This window comes from Neovison vison, chromosome 8 (genome assembly GCF_020171115.1).
Source record: "Neovison vison isolate M4711 chromosome 8, ASM_NN_V1, whole genome shotgun sequence".
In the NCBI taxonomy this organism is placed as follows: domain Eukaryota; kingdom Metazoa; phylum Chordata; class Mammalia; order Carnivora; family Mustelidae; genus Neogale; species Neogale vison.
The window spans coordinates 37,384,834-37,399,539 of NC_058098.1; the positions used below are offsets into that span (position 1 = coordinate 37,384,834).

Genomic DNA, 14,706 nt, shown 5'->3' on the forward strand with positions numbered 1-14,706 from the left:
ATTTTTCCCACTGAAATGACCTCTGTCATTGTCCTATAAAATAATCATGAGCATGAGCTGCTTTTCCAGAGTCTGAAAAATATTTCGAGGCCTTTCTGTTGGCTCTCCACACACCTGAATTTTAGAATTTTGACACTTAGGGCCTAATCAGAAGAATTTTAGAGTAAGACACCAAAGTTAAGTTTTATGACCAAACCAAATTAATCATTTTGAATTATTTCTACATTCAGTTGATAACTAAATGCAAAATGTGGCTCCAACTTTTGACACTGGATCACTGGGAGACCTTGTAGCCTTCTTTATTTTAATCTAACAGGAGGCTTTCTCAAACTTGAATGTCCTACAGATTGCCTAGAGGGTCTTGTTAAAATGCACTTCTGTGGGTGCCGGGGTGGCTCAGTGGGTTAAAACCTCTGCTTTCAGTTCACATGATCCCAGGGTTCTGGGATCGAGCCCCTCATTGGGCTCTCTGCTTGGCAAAAAGCCTGCTTCTTCCTCTCTCTCTCTGCCTGACTCCCTGCCTACTTATGATCTCTGTCAAATAAGTAAACAAAATCTTAAAAAAAAAAAAAATGCACTTCTCATCCAGAATCTGGAGGAGTTTCTGGATTTCTAACAGACTGTCTGGAGGTGCTGCTGCTTCTAGTAGCAAGGGCTTGATGTTACCTTTTAAACCATGGTAGGAAAATAAAGCTTTCAAGAAGCTTTCCATGTCTTGATTTTTATTAACATTTTCATGCTTTTCCAATGGGCTACAAAAATTAAAATGTCATTTAAATTTTAATTGTATTACTTTTTGTATTTAAGAACATACCTTTAAAAGAGCCATACTCATCAACCCCCAAATTTCATGAGTGACAGTGGACCTCTTTGCAGCCTTGTTCTAGGGGATTCAGAATGAGCAGTGCTTCATGTAACTAGAATGTTCAGGCTTTTCCAAATACCCAAAACCTTGAATTTCAAGAACATTTTCTAAAATATTATATAATTTTCTTAAGCTATTGTGTGCACTTGTTGTTTTAATGATGTAAGAGCAGTGGTTGTTCAAGGTTTTCTTGGAAAAAGGTGTTGAACTGCATGTGAAATGAATAAAAGCTACAACGCCTTCTTAAGTTCTTACATCTGCTTTTTGTGCTTTGACTATTTTGTCTGTACAGATGACAATTATTAATAGTAAAGCAGCTCATTTCCCTTTGCAGTCTAATTGGTTGCTATCTGACCTGAAAGTCAGGTATGTTTGGACTAATCCTGGTCAGAAGGACCTCCCTGTTGTGGGGGCATTCGAAGGAGGTTGGTGTCTGGAAGTTCAGTAGCAGTTGAGCAGGAGAGAAATCTTTTGGTTTTATCCATATCCTGGGTAATTAGCTCAAATAGAACACATGTGCTCCTTCTTTATACCTTTCACTGCATGCTTTTTCAAAACTGGTCTCTAGATCTCTCTCTCTCTGTAACATTGTGTGATTTGAAAGGATGGGTTGCCCTGTGATTGGGAACACACAATAATTGTAATAAATAAGCAGCACTTCAGGGTCCTTTTAAAATGGGATGAATAACCTTGTGGAAAGACCGTTGGTTCTCTTACACAGTCAGTCCTGTCCTGGCTTTGCAGTTTTAAGAGTGATAATGAAGACAATAAAGAGGATATTCCTTGGCTCAGTGTCACGATTTTGGGGTCCAGGGATTAAAAGTTTGATTTCAGTGTGTTCTCTTCAGCAGATTATTAGTTATAATAACCATCACAGTGCATTCGTAGAGCCCTCGCTTGGTCAGGCAGTCATTATTCTGAAGACTCCTGTGCTATAAGCAGGACTGTGGCCATGAAGACTGCCTTAGGTGAAGGGCTGGGGGGACGGGGAGCAAATGGCTGCTGCACTTGAAACAAATGAGAGTAATCCAGGTAGATAAGGGTGAGATTCAGTCTCCTCATTAGTCCGTCTTTAGAAATAAATAAGCATGTGTGGCACCCCTAGCAGGTGTTTTGTTTTTTCTTGCTCATCAAAGGCTAGAAATTGTTGGGGGATTCACATGCATGAAAACCACATATGTAGTAGTATATAGTCTTCTGATTCAAAGGAGGGAGAACCTGTTTGCATTTTTAACTGAGCAGCATCAGAACATTTATCATTTTGAATAGCCTTATTACTGGTTTTGTGTTAGAAGTTGTGGATTATATTCTTTAAAATCATGACAAGTTAAATGCAGCCATAACATTTAGGCTGGATTTTGAGATCCTGAGCAGGGCCCATCTGACCTATTTTTAGTGAATTATAATTTTAAATGCCGATTAGCAGATTTGTGTAATTTGAATCTTACTTTTTATGTCTAAAATCTGTCTGTTTCAGTGCGGCTAAACCTACTGGTATAATCTTAGTCTAATTTAAAAGTATTTTCCGGTCTGGAAAGATCATCAAAGATCATCATAGGAACTAGAAAATGTTGGGAGGTAAAACGAACACATGACCTCATCTCTATTATTTTGCACTGGACTATAACTTGCATTCAAAGAGACTGCAAAAAGAAAAACAACATTCCTTTCCATTAAGCTGTAATAAGTGTGTTATTTAGTATGGTTTTGCTATAATAATCCCTTTTAGAGGGAAGAAAGGAGGATTTTGTTTGAAGTATTTGAAACTAAATGCTGCCGGGATAAAGATTTTACTAGAAATACAGAGTAGATGTCCCTACCCTTTGTTAATTGATCCTGCTTGTTTAACTGGGGAAATAAAAAATGTACATTTACTGAAGAGAAGTCTGTGAGCACAAACTGTTCCTTTCCTGTTTGCAGATCTATTTCATAGGTTGTTTATTTTATTTAAATATACAGTAATACAGGAGACAACAGAATGCAACTGCTGTTCCTTTAATATCAGAGCTATGCACGTTACAATAGGTGTCACTGTTTTGCTTGGTCCAATCATGATTGGTGACTTCAGCTATTGGCTCCGAGCACTGGCTGTCTGACTCCATCTGCAGGGCTGTAATACCTACTCTGCTCCGATCCATTCACCACACAACTTCAGCCGGCTGAACAGACTCGCACGGCTCCAGCACATCTTGCTAACCTAATTCAGAAAACAAGCGCTACAGCTCTCTGCCTGTCATCTTCGCTCAGTCTAGCATTTTTCAGGTGATCTAGGAAACTGGGTTATTTTTATGAGCAAATAAGAGAAATAGGAATCATGATGGAGATGTATTTTGCAGACCCAGTACTGGATAAAACTTAAAGCCAGTTTCTATTCAACATAGTGAAAAGGTCACCTTGTCCGGCTGAGAAAAGAAGCAAAATAACAGCTTGTTGGTTTCTGTTAACATCTTGGCTCGTGCCAGCCTCTGTCCCTCGATGTGCGCACCAGTTTGGGATATCTAGCTGTAAAGAGAGACATACTGTACTCATGGTAGATGACAAGGAAAAGAACATGAAATGTCTCACCTTCTTCTTGATGCTTCCAGAGACGGTAAAGAATAGGTCCAAGAAAAGCTCAAAGAAGACAAATACTGGCGGCGGCGGCAGCAGCGGCAGCAGCAGCAACAGCAAGTTGCCCCCAGTTTGTTATGAAATAATTACCTTGAAGACTAAAAAGAAGAAGAAGATGGCTGCTGATATATTCCCTCGTAAAAAACCAGCCAACTCCAGCAGCAGCACTGTCCAACAGTACCACCAGCAGAATCTCAGTAACAACAACCTCATTCCAGCCCCAAACTGGCAGGGCCTCTATCCCACCATTAGAGAAAGGTAAGTTCCCAGCCAGCATATTTACTTTAAAAGTTTTCCTGTGTTGAAGTTTCTGCTTTTGCACAACCTGTAATGTATTTTAACATAAATCTGTGTTTCCTCTTTTCCCAGAAGCTTTATTGGTAATGGAAAACTGCCTTGTATCTTTTCCAAAACAGTACAGCTGTTTTCCTCTTAGATAAAAATGTTTTTGCAAGCTGTAACATTTAAGTGACAGGCTTGTGTCCACGGACCATGGAAGGTTTGAAGATAGAAGCCTCTTATTTGTCCTTAGTCTAATGAAAAGTTTGGATTACTTTTTGGGTTTTTGTTTTGTTTTAACTCTAGTTACTTCTCATATGTTTGCAATGATCACAAACAGTTGTTTAGTTGGAATCTTTATTTGTAGTTTAACCCTGAAATTACTAAACTGTTGCTTAGCTTGTGATTCTTTCATGGGTTTTGTATGTTGGGGAGGGGTATTAAAAATGCTGGCTGCTGTACATTAATGAATTGCCTCTGTTTGTAGAAATGCGGTGATGTTCAATAATGATTTGATGGCAGATGTACATTTTGTGGTTGGGCCACCAGGTGGGACTCAGCGGTTGCCAGGACACAAAGTAAGCAACAGCTGCATTACTGGTTTAGTCCTGAGATTTACAAAGAGGGACCCTCTTCATAAGCCTGAAACTTGGTTGGGGTGGGCAGCTTGCCGATGGCAGGCAGTGCGTGTTTCAGCCATCACAGAGAAGGCAAAGCCTCTCCAAAGGGTCTTGGCCACGCTTAATTTTTTTTTTTCTTTGTTTCTTTCTACCCTGCTTTACATCCCACACAAAAACATGCCCTCTCAACTTTCCAGTCCTGGGAAGTTGTTGCGACAGGTTAGGAAAGTCATGTTTACTCTTCCCCTAGAAATTGGTTCTGTAAGCTTTTATTTGATTTATTTATTTTGTAATGAGGGAACTTAGACATTAATCTCTTAAAGCCTTGAGGTAATTAGCAGCATAAAGACTGGCTTGCATGAGCATCTGTCTTCTGCTTTCACAGCAAGATACACACTGTACCTTGGCTTTGAAGAAAGAGCAGGTGTAGGTGCTCCATGTCCACCAAACCTGATTGTTCAGAGTTGTTTTTCTGGACTGATTTGCTGAAAATGCTTTCAGTTTAGTGCATGAAATAAGATTTCCCTTTCTCCACAGTATGTTTTAGCTGTTGGGAGCTCTGTGTTCCATGCAATGTTTTACGGAGAACTTGCTGAGGACAAAGATGAAATCCGTATACCAGATGTCGAACCTGCTGCTTTTCTCGCTATGCTGAAGTAAGCATCGTTCATTTGTTTAGAAAGAGTTTGTTTATGCTATGTTTGTACTCTGCTGGTTTCTCAGTTAAATATAAGAAAAGGAGACTGATGAAGAAAGAGGGTGCTGCTTACCTTGTAAATGTTTTTGGAGAAAACTCCTGTGCATCTTTCAGGGGAAAGCATGTGGAACTGTGCAGGCATCTATAATACACCTTGTCATGGGATTTGGGAGCAAGTGACATGGATAGTGATTTGATTTTTAACGACTCACAGTCAAAGAAAAATCACTTTCTCATGTAGGATTATCTGATTGCGCATGTTCTCTCTGACAGCATTGTGTATGAAGAAGTGTCCAAAGACATAAATTATATTTTTGTTTCACAATTTGAGCAATTATATACCTTGTTGAAGTACCACTAGTTAAGAGATTTCTCAGTTTTTTAGGAGTTCCTGTTTCCTCTTGGTAAATGTAAAACTTACTGTGTTAAAATAATCTGATCTTTGCCTATATGTACATGTGCATACCCTTATGTAAAATCAGATACCATTTCTCAAGGATAAAGCATTTGCATTTGATGGTAGAGAAGACATTTTTGAGAGAGATGAATAGTTTTCTATAGTTTTATATGTATTTTTACAGGAAAACTTTAATTAATAATATACAAATATGAAGCTGTAAGATATATGCTTATTTAAAAAATAGTTTTTTGTCTCATGGGTCTTTTTTAAACTCCATTACGTGTTGACTAGCTAAATAGAGTCTACTCCTCTGATGTGCACTGCTGCTGGACAGTGATAGTCTACTCTGTGATTAACTTGTAGTGATTATTTTAAATAACGTTTTATGATTTTTGTTAAATCCTTCTAGCACACCAAGTATACGCAGAGTTCAAGGTTGTCTACTTCTGTGGGGATTTAAGTTCCCTGGAAAAAACATCTTTGTTTAAAAAAAATCATTCTGTGTGTCAACAAGTTGGACGATAATTGGACAATAACCCCACAAATGGTTAAAAGGTTGCAAGATATTTATTGTTTGCTCCTATTGAGAAATACGTACTGCAGTTAGCTGTAGAACTTAAAAGTATTCAATTCTTTATGTTGTAGTTTTGAAATCTAATTGCTTCTGACTGAAACTTTCATAGTGGGAAATAGGGAAATTAAAGATAAGTGAGCATGTGAAGTATCAAAAGGTAAACTAACTTACCACTTTGAAGCAACCAACACTCAGTGACCTTTCTAATCTTTTAGAGATAAATGTACAGAAACCAATTTTAGCTTTGTTTTTTGTTTTCTTTTCTTTTCTTTTCCGATCACGTCAGCTTTGTGTACTTGACATTTTGGTCTCAGAGGAGAACGCTAACACTAGTTCAGCATTGGGACTGCACTGCAGTCCAGTGGAGTGTTGTGTTGTTTCAGCCAGAGAGATTGATGGTGAGGAAACACGAGTAAGAATTACAGAACTACATTTCACCCAAGTCATTTGAGTCGCATCTTTTCTTACAAATATATCATCTAGAATATATCTCAATACAGCTTTTTAAAATTATACATGTAGCCCAACAGCAGTGGTAAGAATCAGAAGTGTACTAAGGTGCTGTTTGCTGTCGGGCCATAGTTGATCAGGACTGCACTGTTGCCAGGGCTGGTGGAGGCCAGGTTTTCCAGACAACTGTGTTGTATGGCTGAGGAATCGGTATTCCTAGAAAGGGAGTCATCAAGAGAAAGGGAAGACCGCTCACTTGACAGTTCCAGGGTCAGAGCAGCACTGAGCTTCCAGTCTTTTGTGAGTGTGTCTTGGCCCGTGGTATATGGCTCAGCCTATCAGACGAGAAAGAGCTTCCTGGGAGCAAAAATGAAGGTTCCATTTGTGATTGTGGACATTTTTCTTCTTGTTATCACTGTGGGCTTTTTAACTTTCTTTGCAAAAGCCATTGCTGATCTTTTGTTACATGTGTTTCACTGAGTTAAAATATAGTAACTAAAGTAAAACTTCACAGCAAGTAGCTAAACACCTTAGCTTTGACTGGAAAAAATTAAAAGTTAAGTTTTATCACTATGTATTTTTCACCCATATGTAGTTCTCACTGAACTCTTGTACTCATCCGTGGTTATCTAAAAGAAGCAGGTGATTTTTGCTTTTATGTACCATCTTGGGAGACTGCCACCATCTCCCCAAATCACCAAGGAGTGTTTTATCTCCTGACATAGAGATACTTCACAGAATCATAAAAATAGTGCATATTTGGGCTTTCCTGCTTTTGTCTTTTAATTAAATATATTCAGAAATAATACATTCTTTAATTCTGAAGGTAGAAGAAATGTATGGGGGAGAGAAGAAAGAATTTAGAGTTTAAAAAAAAAAATCCAGATGCAAAGCCTATGTTGTATCTGGAAGATAATGTTGAAATCCATTTATGATAGTCTATTTAGAACTACTTGAAAAATATCTTTCTTGGGCACCTGGGTGGCTCAGTGGGTTAAGCCGCTGCCTTCGGCTCAGGTCATGATCTCAGGGTCCTGGGATCGAGTCCCACGTCGGGCTCTCTGCTCAGCAGGGAGCCTGCTTCCCTCTCTCTCTCTCTGCCTGCCTCTCTGTCTACTTGTGATCTCTGTCTGTCAAATAAACAAATAAAATCTTAAAAAAAAAAAAGAAAAATACCTTTCTTAATCTCAGGTTTTATTTTGTGTTTAGGAAAAATTCAGGTCTTGCTTAAAAGAATTAAGATGTAAATCATTGCTAACGTGGTATTAAAGGCATTTGTTCCTTTTTTTTTTTTTTTAAGATTTTATTTATTTATTTGACAGAGGTCACAAGGAGGCAGAGAGGCGGGCAGTGGGGGGAGGGGGGAAGCAGGCTCCCTGCCGAGCACAGAGCCCCATGCAGGCCTCAGTCCCAGGACCCTGGGATCATGACCTGAGCTGAAGGCAGAGGCTTTAACACACTGAGCCACCCAGGTACCCCTAAAGGCATTTGTTTCTATCTGAATATATGAAAATTTTAAAAATAAAACTATGTATATGTATTTATGCATATAGAAAGAGAGCTTTTGAAACATAAGATTATTCTTTTTTGAAAGATTTTATTTATTTATTTGAATGAGAGAGAGAGAGAGTATGAGGGGGGTAGGGAGTGACAGACTCCCTTCTCAGCAGGGAGCCAGGACATGGGGCTTTCCAGGCTCAATCTCAGGACCCCTGGATCACGACCCGAGCCAAAGACAGATGTTCAATTGACTGAGCCACCCAGGCACTCCAGAGATTATTATTTGATTAAATATAATATGGTGTATTTAATAGAAATTTTGTCCTTTTTTGGTTGTTTTTTGCTAATGCTAACTCCGATACACAGTTTTTTGTTTTTTGGTTTTTTTTTCTTTTTCTTTTTTCCAAACAGTTCTAGTATCTTCTCTTTTTTGAGAAGACATTGAATGCAGGTTATAAAGTAAAAGCTAGAATGGTAACACAAAGTAAATGTCTTTAATTATACAAACTTACTGCTGAGTTGAAATATTAATAATTTATGAATATACTTCAGATGTTTCTTTAATCCCTAATCATTTTTGTAATAACTGTCACATAAGATGATTTTCTTGGAACTAACTTGAAAGTAGTTGCATCTTTTCTTGCTAGACACGCTCATTTTGTGAAAGTTCCATTTATATGCTGGGTGCTCTCTTTCAGATATATCTATTGTGATGAAATTGACTTGGCTGCTGACACAGTGCTGGCCACTCTTTACGCTGCCAAAAAGTACATTGTCCCTCACCTCGCCAGAGCCTGCGTTAATTTCCTGGAGACCAGCCTGAGCGCCAAGAACGCCTGTGTGCTCCTCTCCCAGAGCTGTCTGTTTGAGGAGCCAGACCTGACCCAGCGTTGCTGGGAGGTGATCGATGCCCAGGCCGAGTTAGCTCTCAAGTCTGAGGGATTCTGCGATATCGACTTCCAAACTCTAGAAAGTATCCTCCGCAGGGAAACTCTGAATGCCAAAGAAATTGTGGTTTTTGAGGCAGCACTCAACTGGGCCGAAGTGGAATGCCAGCGACAAGATCTGGCTCTGAGCATTGAGAATAAGCGCAAGGTCCTGGGAAAGGCACTCTACTTGATCCGCATCCCCACGATGGCCCTGGATGATTTTGCAAATGGTGCTGCCCAGTCTGGAGTTCTGACTCTCAATGAGACCAACGACATTTTCCTCTGGTACACTGCAGCCAAAAAACCTGAGCTGCAGTTTGTGAGTAAAGCCCGCAAGGGCCTCGTCCCCCAGCGCTGTCACCGTTTCCAGTCCTGTGCCTATCGGAGCAACCAGTGGCGTTACCGGGGCCGCTGTGACAGCATCCAGTTTGCGGTTGATAAGAGAGTGTTCATTGCCGGCTTTGGGCTCTACGGCTCCAGCTGCGGCTCTGCAGAGTACAGCGCCAAGATCGAACTCAAGCGGCAGGGCGTCGTTCTGGGGCAGAACTTGAGCAAGTACTTCTCAGACGGCTCCAGCAACACCTTCCCTGTGTGGTTCGAGTACCCGGTGCAGATTGAGCCGGACACCTTCTACACAGCCAGCGTGATACTGGACGGCAATGAACTCAGCTACTTCGGACAGGAAGGCATGACGGAAGTTCAGTGTGGCAAGGTGACTGTCCAGTTCCAGTGCTCCTCGGATAGCACCAATGGCACTGGGGTGCAGGGCGGGCAGATCCCTGAACTCATATTCTATGCTTGAAAACCCCTCCCGAAGCGGTGTGAGCTCTGAGGTGCACATCTGGTTCCCACTTGCTTGATGCTTAGCTCATCTGCAGAGATGTGATCAGCGCAGGTAATTCGTAATGAATGAAGCTATAGGCAGTTTCTCATTTCTTTCAACCTTTTAATTATGTACAGGCAAAAAACGCAGCATTCAGCTTCTAACTATATGCTTAAAAGAGCCAAGTTCTTATCAAGGCTTTGTGGTTTTTAGAGTTACGTCTATACACCTGGAGAGAATTTGTGCTCTTTTCCAAAACTGCCCCACTGACCTCCCAGTTTTGTCCCTCTTAAAACTTTCTAGATCACCTTGAATTTCCTTTAGGGTTTTATTTTGACAAATAGAAATAAAGACTTTAAAATGATAATCAAAAGAGTTATTTTTAAAGAGAACCCTTATCCCCCCCCCCCCCAAATTACAGGTAAACCTCAATGCACAATTTTGAAAGAAGTTTTCCTTCGTAATAAGTAGTAATTTAGAAAGTAGGCAATAGTTATGTTTAGCTCTTATTTTACTTCATTTTAAATATTTTACTCTGGGCATTATTTTTTTCTTAAATCCTAAATTCATACGGTTGTTAAATGTTAAACACTGCAAAGTATCCATGTAAAACAGGAGAACAGGAAATTGGATATTTGCTTAGGCTATGACTTCTACTACAACCAGGTTTTTATTCTTTTAGTTTAGGAGACAAACCTGCAATACAGACACGTCTTTTAGAACTAACTAAATTACACATTTTTATTGTCAATAGGGAAAAATCACAGGCCTATTAATTTAAACTAAAACAGCTTATAAAGGAAACCTGAAAAAGTCCCATTCTACCAATAGTTTATTCAATGGCATAATAGAATACACCGTTTCAAAAAGCCAGTCTTTTCCCCACTTTGCTTCTGATCCCCACTGTTTGCTTGTTTTTATGTTATACTGTATGGAATCTTTAATCCCTTTTTCCCATGAAAAGAGGACCAAACAATTCTTCAGATGTATGGAATAACCACTAGTTTTGTAGCACTACATGTTAATATAATAAGATACTTTTATTCATTGATTTTTCTTTTTTTTTTAATTCCAAAATACACTTTACCTGATCTGCTTTGACCACATACTATCTTCTTCGTTAATTATAGTTATGTCCTGTTCCTAGACTGCTAGAATTTGGCCTTTGGCCATTGTAAAGTGCCAATATACGCCTGCAGGGTTTTTAAAAAAAAAAAAAAAAAAAAAAAAGGTCTGGAGCGATACACTTGATGGTACCTAATATTCACTGCATCAGCATCACATCCAGCCCTCTTATTGTACATGGTTTGTGCAAACAAAGGAGGGAAAAGCTCATCTCAAAATTCTCCTTCAGTGATGGCTTGTGATGGTTTAGTGCCTGTGACCCTGGTAGTGTCCAATTTGTTCACTTCCAGTTAAAGTATCCATGTGTTTCTGGGCAGTTTTTCTGCTCACTGTGATCCTGAGATGGCTTCCCCCACCACCCAGAGTGTGGTCCCTGGCCACCTCCTTCTCCTGCTCTGCAGGTCCCTAGCTGACTTGTCTGGAGCCAGGGGTTAGTCCTGGGGTGGGCGGGTGTGTGCGCGTTGTGGGCGTCTATGCGCATCCATGTGCATGCAAGTGTGTTTGCCGACTCAGGAATTGTCTCCTCCCTGCCTGGCCAGTAAGAGGTGGGACAGAAATGGTCCCCCTGCTGGCCCTAGCAAGGCCCTGGGAAGTGACTACCCTTAACTGATTCACTGTGCTTCTGGGCCACCTTTTCCCCCATAGACTTGGGCTTGTTGCTTTTGGCCAGCTTCCCTGGTGGAGGAGAACACTGGATTATGGGAAATGTTTTAATCATGTTTGCCATTACCTATGGCTGTTAGCATAGGTGATCAAAAGCTGTTACTGGTGATTATAGATGAGTATTCCCAGGACAACTTTCCAAAATTACCTAACAGTTATTTCTTGTTAGGAAGATGACAGAGAGTAGTTATGGCAAAGTATCTATGAAATAAAGGTTATGTTTTCAATTTAAAAAATACTCCTATAAAGGATTTTGCTTTTAAATTATGATTAAACATTTCAGTAACTCATAGCTACCATGCAAATTGGTAGGCTGTATACCCGGTTAGAAGGCACTCATTTTTAAGCCAGAGGAGAAGAAACTTGATTTAGCACTAATGTCATCATCTCAGATTGTTGAAGTGGGTGTGTTGAGTGAAGATTGTTCATTCGGTAACATTCACTGTCAGTGTTCTTGTTAGCAAGATGCCCTCCACGTGGGTAGGGAACTGCTGTGGGGGGAAAGCTGAAGGAGATCCTGTACGCTGGGGGTATGAGAGCTTGGTTTTATGTTAATTACCATTAGCTAAAAAAGAAAAGACACATCTACCACCTGATTGGCTGGTGCTGAGAGCCATGGGTTAAATTTGAAAACTGTATTTAGAATAAGAAATTTTGTATTTTAAATCCTGTTCTCCCTTTTGCATTTTCAACAACATGGAATGAAAGCTAATGTGCTTGCTTTATTTTCTTCGGTAATCTCGAATTTTGTAGCTTTTAAAACTAGAAACCATTGTTCTGACAAGGCAGGCAACTCTAGTGTATAAACACAACTTTATTAAACAGAATATTCTGTAGATGCTTTTCCCAATATATCTGGCAGTCTTTGTTGTTGTTCATACTGGGGATAAAGGGGAAACTAGGCTAGCGGTTCTAATGTAACATTCTTTAAGCATATCTTAATATAGTATTTAAGTAAATGGTCTAATTTCTACATAATTATTGCACTGAACTGTCTTTTTTTTTTTTTAAGGTGTTAAAATAAGCTCGGCTAATTCAAGACACTGGTCACTTGTGCATCAGAGTGCTTGAATTTAGTAGCTTACAGCATTATTTATGAAGGAAAAATATATAAATATGAAGTACCTCATGTTGAATGTTATTGTACTGTATTTTTAATGTAACAGTGCAGATCTTGTTAGACACATGAATGTGTATAATCATGTTAAAAGCAAATAAAAATAAAATTGGTTCATAGATTTGTTTTCCTTAGCATTTTTGTAGGTCCCTTGAAACAGTAAAAAATCCATTCTGGCACTTTTGGTGCCACTACATTTTACAGAGATGGTTTTGCAGGAGTATTTGTTTGCTAAGTATTCACATATCTTTGATCCCTAAAGATGTAAAAATTTGAGGCAAAAGCATAAGAGAACAATGAATATGTTAATCAATTGCATTGTTCAAAGCCTGACTGTGACGTTAATGAGAGGAAGTGAATGGGTGCATTTATATTCCCTATATGGAACCCGTGCTTTGCTGGCATTCTGATGCTATAGTTGCTCACATGTCTGTGGATCTGGCTGTACTAAGGGGGTGTGGATACATCCAGCTTTAGATGTAACCCGTGCTGCTTGTTCCTGCTGTGTTATAATAGCTTAAGTCTCTGTATGAAAAAAATAAATATGGGAATTTTGAATATAATTTTTATGTGTTCAACGAGTTTTCCATTATATTTGCCCATATTGAGTAATATATACACACACATATGCACACACACTTGTACATAATTTGTATACATGTACATATATTTTTTTCTCTGCAGTTTTCTGTTGGTTTTATATTAGAGTTTATCATGAAACCCTATATATTTGTCTAATCATTTTATCTGCTCAGCTTCTGTAGCATACCTACTCAGAGCATTTTTGGAATTATTCCAGAGAATAAAAAACTGGAAATTTCTTTCTAATCAGCTTAATTACAGATACAACTTAAATTGCAAAGGTCTTTAATCCAGGAAAGTCAGCTGTTTTCTCTGTTGCTAGTTAAACTTAATCCCCATATGCTTGTTTTCAATATCCCAAAACAGTTGGAGATGATACTCTTCCTTTGTTGGCATCCAGGATCAACATGTCATGGAAATTATATTCTTCTCCCTGTGGGCTCTGGCTTGCCTACAAAAGCCATGAACTTAAACTTAGGAAAAAACAGAAACTGAGGAACTAAGTCCTATGAAATGTGGAGGCCAAAACAAGCAAGTGACCCTGAAAACCTGTGCTTACCCTAAGTGTTTATTAGAATAGGACTCTGGGCGCCTTTGAGATGTGTCAGTGAAAGTTGACTACACTTTCAATTTCCAGTTAATACATTTCAACATTTTTTTCTGAGCCATTTACATTTATTGACCTACTCCCTTTGGTCAACACTTCATTGAGTGTTATCCTCCATTTTAAAAAATATATCATCTAACAAAACTAAAAACTGGGGAAATGTTTCTAAAATAAAATTTCCTCACTTATCTCTATAACCACTGTAAGTGCTGGTGAAAAGACCTTCTCTATCAAGATACTGTCCTATGGGTGAGATGGAAGTATTTGTGAGGAAAGGTTGAAGATGGTGGTTGACCCTGTCACACACCAAGCCACATAGATAAGTTACACCTTTGGGTGCAGTTCTCACTTGGGCATCTCTCCTCTGCTGCCTCTTTTAAGCCTTTTTAAGGAGGGAGTGTGGCAGGGGAAGTAAAATGGCCACCAATGCCAACCCTAACTATCCTTATGACCCTTGTTTTCTATTTGCTTGTTCATGCTGATGTCCATTGGGTGGCAGTTTTACTAGCAGATGCTATTTTATACTCTGCCATCTATAGAGTCCTTAACCTCAAGATAAATAGTTAAACAAAAAACCTGCTCTTTACTTTGTTTAACCTATACTTTAAACAATTCTGGGTACTGATGGGATTCAAGTTATCTATTCAACTACCAACCCTTCGGTGTTCATTTATCCCAGCTACTTTCTCTTTAAGGTGGTTTGGTAGTAACGAGTCCAACTGCTATGAAGGAGGGAGGGCCTGTGTGTTAGACTTCAAGAACAGTGTCTTTTTTTTTTTCCCCCCTTTGTGGAACAATAGTACTGAAAATTATTTCAAAATTCAGGAATTTTTTTTGTTGTTTATTTATGATGGTGAGCAGTTTA

At 39.2% G+C, this 14,706-nt stretch overlaps 1 protein-coding gene across 3 annotated transcripts in view; it reads left to right on the top strand.

Moving 5' to 3' along the window:
• The window catches only part of BTBD3 (BTB domain containing 3), a 35,567-nt gene extending 22,352 nt beyond the window's left edge, over nt 1–13,215 (top strand). For 2 of the 3 annotated variants that reach the window (XM_044263457.1, XM_044263456.1), the window contains exons 2-5: nt 3,451–3,733; nt 4,242–4,332; nt 4,912–5,030; nt 8,694–13,215. In XM_044263457.1, the coding sequence (XP_044119392.1) occupies nt 3,591–3,733; nt 4,242–4,332; nt 4,912–5,030; nt 8,694–9,726 (1,386 nt within the window). In that variant the 5' untranslated portion in view covers nt 3,451–3,590 and the 3' untranslated portion in view covers nt 9,727–13,215. Of the gene's footprint in view, nt 1–2,540; nt 3,734–4,241; nt 4,333–4,911; nt 5,031–8,693 lie in introns of those variants that run through there. The other variant, XM_044263455.1, reaches the window with a different exon arrangement.
• The last annotated feature ends 1,491 nt before the right edge of the window (nt 13,216–14,706 follow it).